General features: G+C 40.2%; 1 protein-coding gene across 2 annotated transcripts in view; it reads left to right on the plus strand.

Annotated features, from left to right (window-relative positions):
• The first annotated feature begins 974 nt into the window (after window positions 1-974).
• The window catches only part of NRBF2 (nuclear receptor binding factor 2), a 32841-nt gene continuing 12684 nt past the window's right edge, over window positions 975-21131 (plus strand). For both annotated transcript variants that reach the window (XM_081234731.1, XM_081234732.1), the window contains exon 1: window positions 975-1186. In XM_081234731.1, the coding sequence (XP_081090857.1) occupies window positions 1157-1186 (30 nt within the window). In that variant the 5' untranslated portion in view covers window positions 975-1156. The remainder of the gene's footprint in view (window positions 1187-21131) is intronic.

Genomic DNA, 21131 nt, shown 5'->3' on the forward strand with positions numbered 1-21131 from the left:
TAGTGGCTTAAAGCAACACACATTTATTACCTCACAATTTCCATGGGTTAGGAATTTGGGAATGGCTTTGATGGGTCCTCTGCTCAGGATCTCACAAGGCTGCAATCAAGGTGTAGGCCAAGGCTGGGGTCTCACCTAAAGCTTGGGGGTCCTCATCTAAAGCTTCAGGTCCTCTTCCAAGCTCACAGGGCTTTTTTTTTTTTTTCCCCCGGCCACGGCTTGCAGGATCTTAGTTCCCCCACCAGAGATGGAACTTGGGCCCTCCGCAGTGAAAGCGTGGAGTCCTAACCACTGCACTGCCAGGGAATTCCCAAGCTCACAAAGCTTTTGAAAGAATTTATTTCCTTCAAGTTGCACAATTCATGTGCCTCTATTACAGCTGTTTCCTTTACAGCATAAATCACAATTATTTTTTACCAGTGAATTCCTTGACAGAAAGAACCCACCATAGTGGTTTAGCACATAATTGTTAAATGAATCAAGGATTATATATGGTTATTTGTGACCCATATTATTTTCTTCATTAGTTTGTTAGCAACTTGAGGGCGCAGCCCTGAATCATTTGTTTGTCTCCCTCCAGTAGGGTCTAGTCCAGTGCATGGTTTAGCATTACTCAAATCTCATTTCTGGAAAAAAAAATTAGGTGGAAGAATAAAGGTGGGGACTTGAAAGCAAGGGAGGATGTGGCAAAGCAGAGTGAATCTGGGAAGAGTTACGCTGGAAGGAAATGAGAGAGACCAATAGCAGAAATCAGCCACTTCTACTTAAATTCCAGCAACAAGGCTGTACCTCCTCACATGACGTATGCGGAAGCTGAAGACATGCTTCTCGCGAGAGGAAAGATGGACCGCGAGAAAGTGTACGTCCGTGCCCCGCCTTCCCTGAGCCCCACCCACTCCCTGTCCTCCCTCCCACCTTGAACCTGTCGCGTGTGACGTCGTGACGCGTGCGTGGCCGCGGCGCGGGGGGCGGGCCCGCGGCGCCGCGCCGGAGGAGGAAGTGGTGCGGTTGTTGCTCCCTCTGCGCCCGCCGTTGGCTACCGGGGCGCGGAGTGGGGCCACAGTCGCCGCCACTGCGTCGCGCTCTCCAGCTGTACCCTCCATGTGCCTGGGCTCCGTCGCTCCCCTTCCTCAGGCCGCCGCTTACCCCGGGGTCTATGGAAGTAATGGAAGGACCGCTCAACCTGGTGAGTGGCCCACAGAGGGTTGCGTCCGCCCTCGGGCTCCTTTGCCTCAGAAGCCCGGTCTGGGCGTGCAGCTGACCCTCGAGGCTGGGGGGTGGGTTTGGCGCAGGTGGTCCTGAAGGCTGGGGGCGCAGGCAAGGCGCGGCCCTACAGCGGCTCCGGCCAAGCCACCGCAGACGGCCCCTCGGGGATCCCTGGGAAGCTCCCGCCTCCCATTTCCCGCCTCTTCCAGGCGCCACCTGCCTCAGGGCTCTGGGCGAGGGGCTCCCACCAGCGGGGGCTGCCACCTCTCCAGGCCGGAGGAAATGCCTCCAAGCGCCACGTAACCACCTCTCTGCAGCCTGGAGAGGTATTGAAGCCGGTCAGGGCAGAAATGGTCTGTAATACTGGTTGTAACTTCCAACACAGGGTCTGAAGTCTGAGCCTCCTCACTGTGGAGAGATGGAGCATAACGTGTCTGACCCCCTTTTCCCTTCACCCATTTCTCACCTGTATTCAGATGCATAAACTGAGACTTCCCCTTCTCAAATAAATTAGAGACAGCTGGGAAAAAAAGACGGGGCCGTCCCTGTTTTTAGCTCAGTTTCAGCTCATTAGGCATCATGAAAATATGGTAGATGTTTGCCTTTCTCAGAAACAGCGTTGCTGCTCACTTAATTTTAGGCACCTCAGGTGTAGCGATTAAAACAACAATGAGAAACACGAGTTCCGTTCCACCTGGCCGCGGCATCTTTTGGTTTCCCAGAGAAGGCGTCTGTTTTGGATACAAAAGTTAGATTACTTAAAGTTGCAGACAGACAAGAGGAACTTTTTGCAGTTCAACTGCGATGATGGGATTGGAAAAAAAGGATGTGTGGAAAATTATTAGTTTCTCACGTTGGAACTCTGAGAACCCTTGTGTGGGGCTGGATTTAAACCATTCTGTAGAGAAGCAATAGAGCCTGGTGGTTTAAGAGTATAGATTCGGGACCTAAACTGCTTGGATTTGAATTCTGACTTTGTCACTTAATAGCTGTGTGACCTTGGGCAAATTAGTTGACCTCACTCTTTGTGGTTTGTTGTGAGGATTGAAAGAGTAAATAGGTGTAAAGAGCCTAGAACAGTACCTGGTACATAGTGAAGTGTAAGAGTTAAGCTATTATAATAATCAGACCAAAACTCTTAATTTAAAAATCTCACTTGTAAAATAAGGTTTGGACTTGGTGAGCTTAAGAAGTTTAAGATTCTAGGACCTAAAGCTGTTGTTCCCAGATGACTGGTGCCAGGTTAACCGCTATGAGTACCGTGCAGTTTTATTAAGTTATGCCCTGCCCCAATTGTTTACACTTAAAAAGAATTGGACTAGGTTTGTGATTTTTTTCTTTTTTTAAAGCCAGGGAAATGTCTTGCAGTCTTCTTGTTTTTAAGGTGACATATAGTTGGCAATGAAATATAATGGATGGCTCAATACTGAAACTTCACAGGAATGTTATTAGAAATAACCAGCACTTTTACAAAGTGCTTCAAAGTTCAAGTGTCCTCGCAAAATGACTATTGGTTCAGTTCCAGTTAACTTCACTTTATTTGGCTGCTTGCTGCAGCATAACCCCAGCCAACTGCCCCACTAGTGTGTGGTAGCTTATGAAAAGACTGGAACTGGGTGACAGTTGTAGGTGGAGCAGTAGAATGACCAGTTTAGGAAAAATTAGTTAAATGGTGGCAATGGTATTATCTTTTTATAGAGGATAATTTTCAATAGTCTTGTTAAGGAGTCTAGCATAGTTCCATAATCCAGCCATAAAATTTATGTATCAGAAATTTGGCATCTTGAATTCTTAAACCATTTGAGATTTGAAAGATCTGAGTTCTAGCATAGCTGTTTGATGGAAGGTAACAGTGGAACAGATTAACATTTACTTGAATCGTTTTAACTGTGCTGCTAAGTACCAGTGACAGGCTTCTGAATTTGTTGTCACTCAGTTTTAGAAGACTGGGTTTTTTCCTCCTCCGTTGTACTATATATCGTTGTAGCTTATTTATTTCATACATAGTTTGTACCCCCTTAGTCCCCTATCCTATCTTGCCCATCCCCCTTCCCTCTCCCCACAGGTAACCACTAGTTCTCTATATCTGTGAGTCTGTTTTTTTGTTATATTCACTGGTTTTAGTTTTTTGATTTCACATATAAGTGATGTTATACAGTATTTGTCTTTCTCTGAGTTATTTCACTTAGTATTATACCCTCCAGGTCCATCCATGTTGTTGCAAAGGGCAAAATTTCATGCTTTTTTATGGCTGAGTAGTATTCCAGTGTGTGTGGCTGTGTGTGTGTGCACATGTATCTATATGTACATACACACACACCACGTCTTTATCCACTCATCTGTTAATGGACACGTAGGTTGCTTCTATATCTTGGCAATTGTAAATAATGCTGCTGTGAACATTGGGCTGAATGTATCTTTTCAGACTAGTGTTTTCGTTAGAAGGCTGAATTTTTTGAAGACTATCACATTCTTTTATGTCAGCAGATGTGCAATCCAGGGTACAGTTGACTCAGCATGAGAAATACTTCTCAATGCTATGGTTTTGAGTGCTTTTGAACATTCCATTAGCATATACTACCTTTTTCTAATGACATCATACTGTAGTCCAAATTGATTGCATAAGGACTTATTATAGTACCTAGATTTATAATCATGTGTCCTCAGAGCATCCTTGGAATTTAGTAAGAATTGCTTCCCAGTTTTACAGATAAATAAGCCTAGACAAATTTAGTAATTAGATCAGTGACTCAAATACATTATGGACGACACCTTATTTTATTTATTTATTTATTTATTTATTTATTTAAAATTTATTTTATGTATTTATTTTTGGCTGCGTTGGGTCTTTGTTGCTGCGTGCAGGCTTTCTCTAGTTGCGGCAAGTGGGGGCTGGGCTACTCTTCGTTGTGGTGCGCGGGCTTCTCCTTGCGGTGGCTTCTCTTGTTGCAGAGCACGGGCTTCAGTAGTTGGGCTCGTGGGCTCTAGAGCGCAGGCTCAGTAGTTGTGGCGCATGGGCTTAGTTGCTCCATGGCATGTGGGATCTTCCCGGACCAGGGCTCGAACCCGTGTCCCCTGCATTGGCAGACGGATTCTTAACCGCTGCACCACCAGGGAAGCCCCACACCTTATTTTAATATCATGACTTCTTTCTAGCAATGCTTCTGTATTAATGTACTTATAAATTTCATTTCAGTGTGGCCCTTATCTATATTGAAATATACATGCTGTGTCAGTATTTAGTACCTGTGCTCTAAGTTAGGTTTGCAGTAAGGGCTTGTAGGCTTATTGCCTCACAGTGATTTTTTTTTTTTTTGCGGTATGTGGGCCTCTCACTGTTGTGGCCTCTCCCGTTGCGGAGCACAGGCTCCGGACGCACAGGCCCAGCGGCCATGGCTCACGGGCCCAGCCACTCCGCGGCGTGTGGGATCTTCCCAGACCGGGGCACGAACCCGTTTCCCCTGCATCGGCAGGTGGACTCTCAACCACTGCGCCACCAGGGAAGCCCATCACAGTGATTTTTAAGATATGGAAGAGACCAGTTTGAAATAGTCATTTTAATATATAGTACAGATATTCTGGTTTTTGAAGTTGGTCAAAAGAAAAATAGGATAAATCGTATTTACATTGGTGGTGGGGGGGAATAGCTAGTCTTTGGACTCTGGGTAAGTTTTGTTACATCAGTTTTTTTTCTTTTTGTCAATTTTTAATATGGAAATATTCTAACATATAAAATTACTTAGTGTATATTTAGGGCTTTCTTTCCATACATTTAATTTTGGCAATGCAAGTGCTAGTAGCAAATGTCAAAACTTGTGTGAGATAATTTCTAGTTCTTTGTTTTGTTTGCAGCCTATTTGGGAAGTGATGTCAGACTTTAATTTACACATGACTGTGTTGCTCATGCTTTGCTTACCTTCTCTGCAAACTCTGAGGACAGGGTCCGTGTGACTGTGTGACCACAATTATATTCTGTGTGTTTGGCCCTTTTAAGAGTGCTGAGAATGTACATGTTTGTTGAGAAACTGAGCTGCTATTCAGAGTGCTCAACTCTTCTCATCTAAGGAAAGGAAGCAGATAGAGTCCAAAGAATGGCCGTGTACGTATTGGTGGTCTTTGTAACTATTCCATGTTAGTTATATTGGCAATAAAAATAAAATCTTGTTGCCCTGAAAAATGTCAAGGAAAATTTCATCTTGTCACAGGCTAGGCTAGGCTACTAAGACATATCCAGTAATTACAGAGTGCTGGAGTTGGCATCAGGCACTGACATATATTATTTGTTTTGTTTTCTTTGTAGCTGTATGAGCTATTCCCCCATTTTACAGATGAAAACTTTGAACTGCAGAATGAGTGGTGATAGTTGGATTTGAAAGCAAGATTCTAAATCAAATATCTAATCTTTCCGTTAGATCAGTGTTTGCCCATTTGTTTTGACTGTGATCCACAGTGAGAAATTTTTATATAATAACTAGTACACACATACCTAAGTGTATATTACTGCAGAGCTTGCTACACTATGGATGTGCCTCCTGGAATTGTGCAAAATGCAGGGACCCTCATAAATCTCACCGAAAACAAGACAAAAAAGTAAAAACCTGAAGCATCATATGCCGTGTTTGTGTGTGTGTGTGTGTGTTTGTGTATAGTGCTATATATGATGCACTCTAATATTTACTATTAGAGCATTTTAAATGCTGGTTGTGACCCATAGATTGATTTCAGGACTCATTACTGGGTTGCATCTTGTAATTTATCTTGACAGCAGATGGTGGCAGTTGTAAAAAAAAAAAAAAAAAGCTAAAGTGGAATCTTACAGAAATTGACTTAAAATCAAAAAGGTTTTCCTGGATCTCTCTAACACTTGAGCAGTTATCCTAAATACAGTTGCATTACGTTACTTAGACAGATGATTCAGTACTTACAGTTAGGAGATACTACTTGCCTTTAGGAGACTCACAGTTGACTCGGAAATGGGGAATGAGTGACTTTTCTCCTTTGCTCTCCATTGAAGCACCACCGCAAGGTTCAAAAGTACATTAGATTTTCCTCTGCCACCTTATTGTGTTTGGTGTGGTGTTCCTTTTCTTTTCATCTTTACATACAGTTTTCCCCAAGGACACAGAAATAAATAAATAGAAAGTAGAAGAACTTAATACTCTTTTCCTTTGGGAAAGAAGACAATATTAAACCTGTAGTTTTGAGGCAGTTGAGCATGTAGTTCTTGGTGAGGGAAGTCACTTGGTAATCTAGCTGTACTTAGGATTTCGTTGGTTGCAGGTGATAGAAACCCACTTCAAATTAGCTTAAATCAAAAGGGATAATTTATTGGAATCAAAAGAAAGGTTCAGGAAGGGCAGGACTACAATGTAGGTGGGTCTAAGAACTTGTGGGACCTGGGACTCAAAGATAATCAGACTTTCCCACTCTGCCTCTTCAAGCTTTATTACTTTACTCCCTCTCTCTCCAGATCTACATTTTCCACCTGGCTAACTCCTGAGTATCACATTAGTTATATCCACTTAAAGCTTTCTTGACGTAACCTCTGGTCCTGAGTTTGAAAATCTGTTGGAATGGATCTTTAGGTGTCTAGGGGACGAGGTAATATAAAAATATGGCAACTTCCATGGGAATCTTATTGATTGCCTAGGAAGAAGAGCATTTCACAGAGAGGGGTGGGGCATGTGGAAAGTGTTGGCTGTTTCTGGTGAGGATTCAGCAAGGGAGGAATTTGTACAGGGCACATGGAGTAAGACATTACTAAATCTGAAGCTTTTGTACTTTTTATAAAGGTTTTAGAACATTTTGTAGTATTGTGCTTTCATTTTTACTCAGGGAGTAGGAAACTGCTGGTTAAAATGTCCTCAAGATTGGATGGATGAAATAGTGAATGAAGTAAATGTACCAGTAACTGTTTTCTGTGGCTCTGTATAGATGTATATACATATGTATAGTTGTTTATCTTAGATTTTGATGCAGAGATTTATTCTGATATTTACTGTGAAATACAGTAATGTTCTCTTGGCATTTAAGAATCTTTGGTTTTGTTACCAACCCTCAGCATAACCTCTCCCATCCTTCTATCCAACTAACTGTTCATTGATCCACCCAACATTGTGAGCAGTTACTGTCTATCAGGTACTGTTCTGTACATCAAGGATTTGACAGTGAGTAGGACAAAGTCCCTATTCTTACAGAACTTTTATCCCATTCTCTAATTTTCTTTTCATCTATTGTGTTCTCTTTCTCTCTTTACCATCTTAAGCATAGTTATTTTGAGTTCCTTGCTATTCCAATACATGGATAATCTCTGGGTCTGTTTCTGTTGTCTTTTTCCCTTTGTTATCAGTGACATTTTCCTGCTTGACATGCCTAGTAACTTTATTGTGTATTACACATTGTGGATGATGTGTTGTAGAGATTCTGAATCTGTTATCTTCCTCCAAAAATGTTAAGTTTTGGCTGGCAATTAAAATACCAGCAGATCACCTTGATCCAGTCTAGGCTTGATTTTATCAGGGTGGGTCTATTTCAGCTTTACCCATAATGCCTAGAATGTAGTCCTTAGTCCTAGGGCTAGACTTTGAGGTCTCAACTCAAAGCCCCAGGTATTCACCAAAGTTATACTCTGTCTAGGCCCAAACTGCAACCTGTCTCCCCAACACTGTGTGGCTTCTGAATTCTCTGCTAAGAGGTTCTGCTAGGCTTCCTGGAATTGCGCCCTGTTAATGTGCAGCTTATATGTTAGGTGAGGACCTGAGAGGATTTTTTTTTTTTTTTTTTTGAGGTACGCGGGCCTCTCACCGTTGTGGCCTCTCCCATTGCGGAGCACAGGCGGCACGAACCCACATCCCCTGCATCGGCAGGCGGACTCCCAACCACTGCGCCACCAGGGAAGCCCCTGAGAGGATTCTTGATGCATATTTTTAGAGTGTCTTCACTGCACTTCCCTCCAACCCTGGACTCCTTAAAATCTAGCCTTTTTTGTTCCAATCTTCATCTCCTTTGCCCAGTGAGATACTGCCTTCTGCTTGGGCTTTATTTTCTTGCACTCCAATTTTGAAAATGCACTCAGAAAGAAAGCCAGGGTGAATGCAGGTTTCACCTTGTGCATTTCTCTTTTCTTAAAACCTAGCCTTCTGTTACTTTTTGTTCTGTGTCTGTAAACTGTTGTTTTTATATATTTCGCCCAGCTTTGTAGTTGTTTACAGTTGGAGGGTAAACCAGTGCCATCCTACCTGTATCAGAGGTACAAATTTCCATGAGAATTTCCAAAGAATTCTCAAAACACAATTAAGGCAGTTTATTGTAAACCCTAAATGCCAGAAAGTGCTTTAATATGAGATTGTGGTATCACAAAAGCTAATACTGCCAATATTCAGTGATAGGTTATCACAGCTCTGTAAGGATTGGCCAGTTACTTACTGCTTTCCGTATTTAAACATCTATTTCCAAGTAAAGTTTGAGGCAACTTACAATAAAAGACAGATGGCATACTATTAAAATATTAGTTACCTATTGAGGTAAATTCCAAAATTTAGCAGCTTAAAACAGCACACGTTTGTTTTCTCACAGTTTCTGTGTGTTAGGAATAAAGACATGACTTAGCTGGGTTCTTTGCTTCAGGGTCTTTCACAAGGCTACAGTCAAGTTGAGGGTCAGCTGGGGGTGCAGTTCCATTTGAAGGCTCTACTGGGGCAGGAGCTGCTTCCAAGCTCACTTACAGGGGTGATGGCAAGGTTTCGTTCCTTGAGCAGTTTTGGATTGAGCATTTCAGTTCCTTGCTGGCTGTTGGCAGGCCACCTCATTCCCTTCCGTGTGAGTCTTTCCTTGGGGCAGCTGACAGCATGACTGTTGGCTTCATTAAAGTAAGCAAGGGAGAGAGAATGTACCAAGGTGGAAGTGACAATCTTTTGTAACCTCATCATGGAAGTGACACCCCATCACCTTGGCTGTATTCTGTTTCTTAGATGCAAGTCAGTAGTTCCAACCCACATTTGAGGAGGGGAGATACATAACGTTGTGAATACCAGGAGGCAGGGGTCATTGGGACCCATATCAGAAGCTGCTACCACAATTGCTGATAGAAAAACAAAGAAAATAAGAACTGAAGCAACAAAGGATATTGAGACAGTATAATCCTTCGGGGCTACATCAAACTAAAAAGCTTATGCCCAACAGAGGAAATCATCAACAAAATGAAAAGGCAACCTACCAAATGGGAGAAAATATTTGCAAAGCATGTACCTGATAAGGGACTAGTATCCAAAACAACAGAAAGAACTCACACAACTAAATAGAAAAAAAAAAAAAGCAAAAAATCTGATTAAACAGCAGGCAGAGGATCTGAATAGACATTTTTCCGGAGAAGACATACAAATGGCCAACAGGTACTTGAAAAGATGCTCAACATCACTAATCAGGGAAATGCAAATAAATCAAAACCACAATGAGGTATCATCTCTCAGCTGTTAGAATGGCTGTTATCAAAAAGATAGGAAATAACAAGTAACAGGTGTTGGCGAGGATGTGGAGAAAAGGGAACCCATGTGCGCCATTGGTGGGAATGTACATTGGTGCAAGCACTGTGGAAAACAGTATAGAGGGCCCTTGAAAAATTAAAAAGAGAAATATCAGGACTTCCCTGGTGGTCCAGGGGTTAAGGCTCTGCTTCCACTGCAGGGGGCGCAGGTTCGATCCCTGGTCCGGGAAGTTCTGCATGCCACACGGTGCGGCCAAAAAAAAAAAAAAACTACTGTACTATTCTGCAGTTCCACTCCTGGGTATATTTCTGAAGAAAATGAAAACACAAAAAACATCTATTCAGATCCTCTGCCTGTTGTTTAATCAGGTTTTTTGCTTTTTTTGCTATTGTGTGAGTTCTTTGTTGTTTTGGATACTAACCCCTTATCAGGTATATGATTTGCAAATATTTTCTCCTATATGGTAGGTTGCCTTTTCATTTTGTTGATGATTTCCTCTTCTTGGCATAAGCGTTACAGTTTGATGTAATGCCACTTGTTTGTTTTTGCTTTTGTTGCTTTTGCTTTTGGTGTCAATTAAAAAATTATCACCAAGACTTATATCAGAGAGCTTTCTGCCTATATTTTCTTTGAGGTGTTTTATGGTTTCAGGTCTTATGTTCTTTTTTTTTTTTTTTTTTGCGGTACGCGGGCCTCTCACTGCTGTGGCCTCTCCCATTGCGGAGCACAAGCTCTGGACTTGCAGGCTCAGTGGCCATGGCTCACGGGCCCAGCCGCTCTGCGGCATGTGGGATATTCCCAGACTGGGGCACAAACCCATGTCCCCTGCATTGGCAGGCAGACTCTCAACCACTGCGCCACCAGGGAAGCCCCTGTCTTATGTTCTTTAATTCATTTTGAGTTAACTTTTGTGTGTTGTGTAAGATAGTAGTCCAATTTCATTCTTTTGCATGTGACTATCCAGTTTTCCCAACATCATTTATTGAAGAGACTGTCCTTTGCTGGTTGTATATTCTTGGCTTGTTTGGCATTTGTTAATTAAACATTTATGCATGGGTTTATTTCTGGGCTCTATGTTCTGTTCCATTGATCTTTGTGCTTTTAATGCTATCATACTGTTTTGATTACTATAGCTTTGTAAGATAGTTTGAAAAGAAAGAGTGTGATGCCTCTAGCTTTGTTCTTTCTGAAGATTGCTTTGGCTATTTGGGAGCCTTGTGTTTCTATGCAACTCTTAGGATTGTTCATTTCTGTGAAAAGTGCCATTGGAATTTTGATAGAGATTGCATTCAATCTGTATTATTGCTTTAGTTAGTATGGACATTTTAACTATTACTTCTTCGAATCCATTTCATCAGTGACTTAATAGTGTTTGTGTACAGGTCTTTAACCTCTTTGGTTAAATTTACTCCTAAATATTCCTTTTGATGCAGTTATAAACGGGATTGTTTTCTTAACTTCTCTCTGAAAATTTATTAGGGTATAGAAATGCAACAGATTGCTGTATATTGATTTTGTATCTTGCAACTTTATACTAGATTCATTTATTCTAACAGGTTTTTGGTGGAGTCTTTAGGGCTTTCTGTATATAATATCTTGTTATCTGCAAATAGTGAACAGTTTTACTTCTTTCTTCTTTATTTGGATGCCTTTTATTTCTTCTCACCTAATTGCTGTGGCTAGGAAGCACTTGCAATACTATGCTGACTACAAGCAGCAAGAGTGGGCATCCTTGTCTTGTTCCAGATCTTAGAGCAAAAGCTTTGAGCTTTTCACTGTTGAGTATTATGTTAGCCGTGGGCCTGTCACATATGGCTTTTATAATGTTGAGTTGTGTTCCCTCTATACCCATTTTGTTGAGAGTTTTCATCATGAGTGGTTGTTGAATTTTGTCAAATGCTTTTTCTCCTGTTGAAATGCTCATATGATTTTTTTAAAATTTACATTATTTATTATTTACTGAGCCAAATTTCCTCAATGTTCAAGTACCTGGTGATTTTTAACCACTTGGTTGTTGAATTAACTCTTTCAAGAAATGAACCTAAGCTAAGCAATTCATGAATAAGCTATGTTTCAAACTTGGTACCTTGGTTCTGATATGTATATTTTCTGTGTCTACAGATATTGGTTTGGTTATTTCCTGTTTCTTGTTGATGGAGGAGAATCAACTTTCCAAAATTATGCATGATTCTTTTAGAACTTCTTGCTGTCTTATGAGTTTAAAGTAAATCCATTTTCTTTACCTTCTGATTAGTAATCAGTTGGTTGAAAAATATAAAATATTGGTATGATCTACAAATGTTCTGACACAACTGAATCACCCTTTGAGTAACAAAATAAATAAAGTTCAGAAAAGTTTACACTTCGTTATTCACTGGAATGGAGAAATCATGTTGCAAAAGTGTGTGAGTGAATGAGTGTGAGTGTGTGTGCATGCATGTTTTACAGAAGTGCCAAACATTACAGAAGTAATTTCCCCACCTTAACTATTAAAGATAATTGCTCATATCTTAGGATTCCCATGGTGAGAAATGAATCAATCTGTTTCCTAGATTAAGATCATTAAATGTTTTCTTCACACACACACACACACACACACACACACACACACACACACACTGTATTTTATTTTTACAAGAGATAAATAAACTGACACCAAGCATTGTAAATGGATGACCATAACAAAAGCAACAGTGATTGCAATTACCAAACACGAAACACACTCATACTCTGTCATAATATTGACATTCAGTCCAGTAATCCTCCACTGTAACAGCTCCTTTACTTTGCAGTGAAAATTGATGTATATATTTTTTGCCTCTGAGTCCTTGTGGGATTTTTTTTTCATTCAAACAGAAAGTCACAAAAATTATAATCATCCTCATCAGTTCACTCAGTCCCATGTAATTAATTTTTTTATCTTGATCTTTGTTAACACTTTTATGAATTCATCAGTTTTCCATTAGAGTTCTGAAAATGATTATTCATTCAGTTCAACAGTATAGTCAGTTACCTGTAACCTGTACTTGTCAGAGTCTTTTCCATGAATTCCTTGAAGATGAAACCCTTTTATAGGAACATTTTTGCAAAAGCATCAGAGTACACCCAGAACTGTCTGTAAATGACAGAAGACTGAAAAATGACCACGGTTAATTGAAAGTTCCTAATAATGTAATTGACAAGGAAATTTAGTTATTTCTGAGATATACATTTTAAAGTAATAACTAGAATTATGACTTATAATATTATACCAGAACATATAAGATTTTTAGAAATTTTATGTAAGGTCTGAACATTTATATTAACATATTTCGATACAAATAACCCAAAGAAAGTTTTGTATTAGTTGTGTTTTTTGTTTGTTTGTTTTTTATACTGTAGGTTCTTATTAGTCATCAATTTTATACACATCAGTGTATACATGTCAGTCCCAATCGCCCAATTCAGCACACCACCATCCCCACCCCACTGTGGCTTTCCCCCCTTGGTGTCCATACATTCTCTACATCTGTGTCTCAACTTCTGCCTTGCAAACCGGTTCATCTGTACCATTTTTCTGGGTTCCACATACATGCATTAGTATACTTGTTTTTGATATTTGTTTTTCTCTTTCTGACTTAACTTCACACTGTATGACAGTCTCTAGATCCATCCACGTCTCAACAGATGACTCAATTTCGTTCCTTTTTATGGCTGAGTAATATTCCATTGTATCTATGTACCACAACTTCTTTATCCATTTGTCTGTCAGTGGGCACTTAGGTTGCTCCCACGACCTGGCTATTGTAAATAGTGCTGCAATGAACATTGGGGTGCATGTGTCTTTTTGAATTATGGTTTTCTCTGGGTATATGCCCAGTAGTTGGATTGCTGGATCATATAGTAATTCTATTTTTAGTTCTTTAAGGAACCTCCATACTGTTCTCCGTAGTGGCTGTATCAGTTTACATTGCCACCAACAGTGCAAGAGGGTTCCCTTCTCTCCACACCCTCTCCAGCATTTGTTGTTTGTAGATTTTCTGATGATGCCCATTCATTGTAGTTTTGATTTGCATTTCTCTAATAATTAGTGATGTTGAGCAGTTTTTCATGTGCTTCTTGGCCATCTCTGTGTCTTCTTTGGAGAAATGTCTATTTAGGTCTTCTGCCCATTTTTGGATTGGGTTGTTTGTTTCTTTAATATTGAGCTGCATGAGTTGTTTATATATTTTGGAGATTAATCCTTTGTTGATTCGTTTGCAAATATTTTCTCCCATTCTGAGGGTTGCTTTTTTGTCTTGTTTATGGTTTCCTTTGTTGTGCAAAAGCTTTGAAGTTTTATTAGGTCCCATTTGTTTATTTTTGTTTTTATTTCCATTACTCTAGGAGGTGGATCAAAAAAAATCTTGCTGTGACCTATGTCAGAGAGTGTTCTTCCTATGTTTTCCTCTAAGAGTTTTATAGTGTCCAGTCTTAGATTTAGGTCTCTAAACCATTTTGAGTTTCTTTTTGTGTATGGTGTCAGGGAGTGTTCTAATTTCATTCTTTTACATGTAGCTGTCCAGTGTTCCCAGCACCACTTATTGAAAAGACTGTCTTTTCTCCATTGTATATCTTTGCCTCCTTTGTCACTGATTAGTTGACCATAGGTGCGTGGGTTTATTTCTGGGCTTTCTATCTTGTTCCATTGATCTATATTTCTGTTTTTGTGCCAGTACCATATTGTCTTGATTACTGTAGCTTTGTAGTATAGTCTGAAGACAGGGAGTCTGATTCCTCCAGCTCTGTTTTTTTCCCCTCAAGATTGCTTTGACTATTCGGGGTCTTTTGTGTCTCCATACAAATTTGAAGATTTTTTTGTTCTAGTTCTGTAAAAAATGCCATTGGTAATTTGATAGGGATTGCATTGAATCTGTAGATTGCTTTGGGTAGTATAGTCATTTTCACAGTATTCACAATATTTCACAATATTGATTCTTCCGATCCAGGAACATGGTATATTTCTTCATCTGGTATCATCTTTAATTTCTTTCATCAGTGTCTTATAGTTTTCTGCATACAGGTCTTTTGTCTCCCTAGGTAGGTTTATTTCTAGGTATTTTATTCTTTTTGTTGCAGTGGTAAATGGGAGTGTTTCCTTAGTTTCTCTTTCAGATTTTTCATCATTAGTGTATAGGAATGCAAGAGATTTTTGTGCATTAATTTTGTATCCTGCAACTTTACCAAATTCATGGATTAGCTCTAGTAGTTTTCTGGTGGCATCTTGAGGATTCTCTATGTATAGTATCATGTCATCTGCAAACAGTCACAGTTTATTCTTTTCCACTTTTTATTCCTTTTGTTTCTTTTTCTTCTCTGGTTGCCATGGCTAGGATTTCCAAAACTATGTTGAATAATAGTGGTGAGAGTGGACATCCTTGTCTCGTTCCTGATCTTAGAGGAAATGCTTTCATTTTTTCACCATTGAGAATGATGTTTGCTGTGGGTTTGTCGTACATGGCCTTTATTATGTTGAGGTAGTTTCCCTCTATGCCCACTTTCTGGAGAGTTTTTATCATAAATGGGTGTTGAATTTTGTCAAAAGCTTTTTCTGCATCTATTGAGATGATCATATGGTTTTTCTTCAGTTTGTTAATATGTTGTATCACATTGATTGATTTGCATATATTGAAGAATTCTTGCATACCTGGGATAAATCCCACTTGATCGTGGTGTATGACCCTTTTAATGTGTTGTTGGATTCTGTTTGCTAGTATTTTGTTGAGGATTTTTGCATCCATATTCATCAGTGATACTGGTCTGTAATTTTCTTTTTTTTTGTAGTGTCTTTGTCTGGTTTTGGTATCAGGGTGATGGTAACCTCATAGAATGAGTTTGGGAGTGTTCCTTCCTCTGCAATTTTTTGGAAGAGTTTGAGAAGGGTGGGTGTTAGCGCTTTTGTAAATGTTTGGTAGAATTCACCTGTGAAGCTATGTGGTCCTGGACTTTTGTTTGTTGGAAGATTTTTTTTTTAATTGATTTTATTTTTGTCTGTGTTGGGTCTTCTTTGCTCCGCACAGCTTTCTCTAGCTGTGGCAAGCGGGGGCTACTCTTGGTTACGGTGCACAGGCTTCTCATTGCAGTGGCTTCTCTCAGTGCAGAACATGGGCTCTAGGCACGTGGGCTTCAGTAATTGTGGCATGTGGGCTCAGTAGTTGTCGCTCGCGGGCTCTAGAGCGCAGACTCAGTAGTTGTGGCGCACTGGCTTAGTTGCTCCGTGGCATGTGGGATCTTCCGGGCCAGGGCTCCAACCCGTGTCCCCTGCATTGGCAGGGGGATTCTTAACCACTGTGCCACCAGGGAAGCACTGTTGGAAGATTTTTAATCACAGTTTCAGTTTCATTACTTGTGATTGGTCTGTTCATATTTTGTGTTTCTTCCTGGTTCAGTCTTGGAAGGTTATACCTTTCTAAGAATTTGTCCATTTCTTCTAGGTGGTCCATTTTATGGCATACAGTTGCTTGTAGTAGTCTCTTAGGATGCTTTGTATTTCTGCGATGTCTGTTGTAACTTCTCCTTTTTCATTTCTAATTTTATTGATTTGAGTCCTCTCCCTCTTTTTCTTGATGAGTCTGGCTAATGGTTTATCAGTTTTGTTTGTCTTTCAAAGAAGCAGCTTTTAGTTTTATTGGTCTTTGCTATTGTTTTCTTTCTATTTCATTTATTTCTGCTCTTTATGATTTCTTTCCTTCTGCTAACTTTGGGTTTTGTTTGTTCTTCTTTCTCTAGTTCCTTTAGGTGTAAGGTTAGATTGTTTACTTGAGATTTTTCTTGTTTCTTTATGTAGACTTGTATAGCTATAAACTTCCCTCTTAGAATTGCTTTTGCTGCCTCCAGTAGGTTTTGGATCGTCATGTTTTCATTGTCATTTGTATCTAGGTATTTTTTTAATTTCCTCTTTGATTTCTTCAGTGATCTCTTGGTTATTTAATAATGTATTGTTTAGCCTCCATGTGTTTGTGTTTTTTACTTTTTTTTTCCTTGTAATTCATTTCTAATCTCATAGTGTTGTGGTCGGAAAAGATGCTTGATATGATTTCAATTTTCTTAAATTTACTGAGGCTTGATTTGTGACCCAAGATGTGATCTATCCTGGAGAATGTTCTGTGCGCACTTGAGAAGAAAGTGTAATCTGCTGTTTTTGGTTGGAATGTCCTATAAATATCAATTAGGTCTATCTGGTCTATTGTGTCATTAAAGCTTCTGTTTCTTTCTTTATTTTTATTTTGGATGATCTGTCCATTGGTGTAAATGAGGTGTTAAAGTCCCCCACTATTACTGTGTTACTGTTGATTTCCTCTTTTATAGCTGTTAGCAGTTGCCTTATGTATTGAGGTGCTCCTATTTTGGGTGCATATATGTTTATAATTGTCATATCTTCTTCTTGGATTGATCCGTTGATCATTATGTAGTGTCCTTCCTTGTCTCTGGTAACATTCTTTATTTTAAAGTCTATTTTATCTGATATGAGTGTTGCTACTCCAGCTTTCTTTTGATTTCCATTTGCATGGAATGTCTTTCTCCATCCCTTCACTTTCGGTCTGTATGTGTCCCTAGGTCTGAAGTGGATCTCTTGTAGACAGCATATATATGGGTCTTGTTTTTATATCCATTCAGCAAGCCTGTGTCTTTTGGTTGGAGCATTTAATCCATTCACGTTTAAGGTAATTATTGATATGTGTGTTCCTATGACCATTTTCTTAATTGCTTTGGGTTTGTTTTTGTAGGTCCTTTTCTTCTCTTGTGTTTCCCACTTAGAGAAGTTCCTTTAGCATTTGTTGTAGAGCTGGTTTGGTGGTGCTGAATCCTCTTAGCTTTTGCTTGTCTGTAAAGCTTTTGATTTCTCCATCATATCTGAATGAGATTCTTGCTGGGTAGAGTAATCTTGGTTGTAGGTTCTTTCCTTTCATCACTTTAAGTTTACCATGCCACTCCCTTCTGGCTTGTAGAGTTTCTGCTGAGAAATCAGCTGTTAACCTTATGGCAGTTCCCTTGCATGTTATTTGTCATTTTTCCCTTGCTGCTTTCAATAATTTTTCTTTGCCTTTCATTTTTGCCAGTTTTATTACTGTGTGTCTCGGCGTGTTTCTCCTTGGCTTTATCCTGTACGGGATTCGCTGCACTTCCTGCACTTGGGTGGCTATTTCCTTTCCCGTGTTAGGGAAGTTTTCGACTATAATCCTTCATATATTTTCTCGGGTCCTTTCTCTCTCTCTTCTCCTTCTGGGACCCCTATAATGCAAATGTTGTTGCATTTAATGTTGTCCCAGAGGTCTCTTAGGGTGTCTTCATTTATTTTCATTCTTGTTTCTTTAGTGTATTCCGCAGCAGTGAATTCCACCATTTTGTCTTGCAGGTCACTTATCCGTTCTTCTGCCTCAGTTATTCTGCTATTGATTCCTTTTAGTGTAGTTTTCATTTCAGTTATTGTATTGTTCATCTTTGTTTGTTTGTTCTTTAATTCTTCCAGGTCTTTGTTAAACATTTCTTGCATCTTCTCAAATTTTTGCCTCCATTGTTTTTCCGAGGTCCTGGATCATCTTCACTATCATTATTCTGAATTCTTTTTCTGGAAGGTTGCCTATCTCCACTTCTTTTAGTTCTTTTTCTGGGGTTTTATCTTGTTCCTTCATCTGGTATATAGCCTTCTGCCTTTTCATTTTGTTTATCATTCTGTGAATGTGGTTTTAGTTCCACAGACTGCAGGATTGTACTTCTTTCTTCTGCTGTCTGCCCTCTGGTGGATGAGGCTATCTAAGAGGCTTGATGGGAGGACTGGTGGTGGGTAGAGCTGACTGTTCCTCTGGTGCGCAGAGCTCAGTAAAACTTTAATCCACTTGACTGTTGATGGGTGGGGCTGGGTTCCCTCCCTGTTGGTTGTATGGCCTGAGGCAACCCAACACTGGAGCCTACCTGGGCTCTTTGGTGGGACTGATGACAGACTCTGAGAGGGCTCCTGCCAAGGAGTACTTCCTAGAACTTCTGCTGCCAGTGTCCTTGTCCCCACAGTGAGCCACAGCCACCCCCCACCTCTGCAGGAGACCCTCCAACACTAGCAGGTAGGTCTGGTTCAGTCTCCCCTGGGGTCACTGCTGCTTCCCCTGGGTCCCGATGTGCACACTACTTTGTGTGTGCCCTCCAAGAGTGGAGTATCTGTTTCCCCCAGTCCTGTCGAAGTCCTGCAGTCAATTCCTACTAGGCTTCAAAGTCTGATTCTCCAGGAATTCCTCCTCCTGTTGCCAGAACCCCAGGTTGGGAAGCCTGATGTGGGGCTCAGAACCTTCACTCCAGTGGGTGGACTTCTGTGGTATAAGTGTTCTCCAGTCTGTGAGTCACCCACCCACCAGTTATAGGATTTGATTTTACTGTGATTGCGCCCCTCCTACCATCTCATTGTGGCTTCTCCTTTGTCTTTGGATGTGGGGTATCTTTTTTGGTGAGTTCCAGTGTCCTCCTGTAGATGATTGTCCAGCAGGTAGTTGTAATTCTGGTGTTCTCGCAAGAGGGAGTGAGAGCACATCCTTCTACTCCGCCATCTTGGTTGCTCCCCTTGCCTATATGATTTTTATTCCTCATTTTGTTAATGTGACATCACATTGGTTTTTGGATAAGTTTGATTTGTTGAACCATCTTTGTATCCTTGGAATAAATCCCACTTGATTTGCTAGTGTTTTGCTGAGGATTTTTGTATCTGTGTTCATCAGGGATATTGGCCTCTAGCTTTTTCTTTTTCCATGTGGTGTCCTTCTCTGGTTTGGTATCAGGGTAATGCTGGCCTTGTAAAATAAGTTTGCAAGTGTTCCCTATTCTTCTATTTTTTGGAAGACTTTGAGGAGGATTGGTATTAATTCTTTGAATTTTTGGTAGGATTCACCAGTGAAGCTGTCTGGTCCTGGGTTTTTGTTTGTTGTGAAGTTTGTGATTACTAATTCAGTCTCCATACCAGTACAGGTGTACCTCATTTTATTGTGCTTTGCTTTATTGCATTTTGCAGATGTTGCTTTTTTTTTTTTTTTTTTTTTACAAATTGAAGGTTTATGACTACCCTGTGTCTTATTGGCACCATTGTTCCAACTGCATTATTTTCAAATTAAGGAATGTACATTGTTTTTGTTTTTGTTTTTGTTTTTGCGGTACGTGGGCCTCTCACTGTTGTGGCCTCTCCCGTTGCGGAGCACTGGCTCCGGACGCGCAGGCTCAGCGGCCATGGCTCATGGGCCTAGCCGCTCCGTGGCATGTGGGATCTTCCCGGACCGGGGCACGAGCCCCTGTCCCCTGCATTGGCAGGTGGACTCTCAACCACTGCGCCACCAGGGAAGCCCTACATTGTTATTTTTAGACATAATGTTATTGCACACTTAGTAGACAACAGTGTAGTGTAAACATAAATTTATTTATTTAAAAAATATTTATTTATTTGGCTGCGCTGGGTCTTAGTTGTGGCACGTGGGATCTTTGTTTCTGCGTGTGGGATCTTTAAGTTGCGGCTTGTGGGACCTTTTTTAGCTGCAGCATGCGAGCTCTTAGTTGCAGCATGTGGGATCTAGTTCCCTGACCAGGGATCGAACATGGGCCCCCTGCCTTGGGAGCTCAGGGTCTTAACCACTGGACTACCAGGGAAGTCCCAACATAACTTTTAGATGTATTGGGAAACCAAAAAATTTGTGTGACTCATTTTATTCCAGTATTCACTTTATTGCGGTGGCCTGGAACTGAGCTTGCAATATCTCCGAGATATGTCTGTGATTGGTTTGTTCAGATTTTCTTTTTTTTCATAATTTCGTCTTAGACAGTTTTATGTTTCTAGGAATTTATCTATTTCTTCTAGGTTGCCCAATTTGTTGGCATATAATTGTTCATAATAGTCTCTTATTATCCTTTGTATTTCTGTGTTACCAGTTGAAACATCTTTTCGTTTTTGGTTTCTGCGTGTGTTTTTTGTTTTTGCAGTTGGTTAGTTCCCCAACCAGGGATTGAACCCAGGCCACGTTATTAAGACTTGTTTTGTGGTCTGACATATGATCTATCCTGGAGAATGTTCCATGAGCACTTGAAGAATGTGTATTTTGTTGCTTTTGGATGGAATGTTCTGTATATATTTGTTCCATCTTGTCTAATATGTCATTTAGGGCCTGTGTTTCCCTACTGTTTTTTTGATCTGGATGATCTATCTATTGATGTAAGTGGGGTATTAAAGTCTCCTGTCATTACATTGCTGTCTGTTTCTTCCTTTAGGTCTCTTAATATTTGTCTTATATATTTAGGTGCTCCTGGAGTTAAAATTCATGAAGAGTGTTAAGTTACCTTTTCTGTCCTAAGTTTCCTGATAAACTTTAAAAGAAAATAAATAAAATTTACTTTATTTGTTTGGGTTAGTACCCAAAATAGATACATTCTTGGCTTAAACATTATTTGAATTGTTAG

Source organism: Mesoplodon bidens (genome assembly GCF_964165515.1).
Source record: "Mesoplodon bidens genome assembly, chromosome: 1".
Taxonomy (NCBI): domain Eukaryota; kingdom Metazoa; phylum Chordata; class Mammalia; order Artiodactyla; family Ziphiidae; genus Mesoplodon; species Mesoplodon bidens.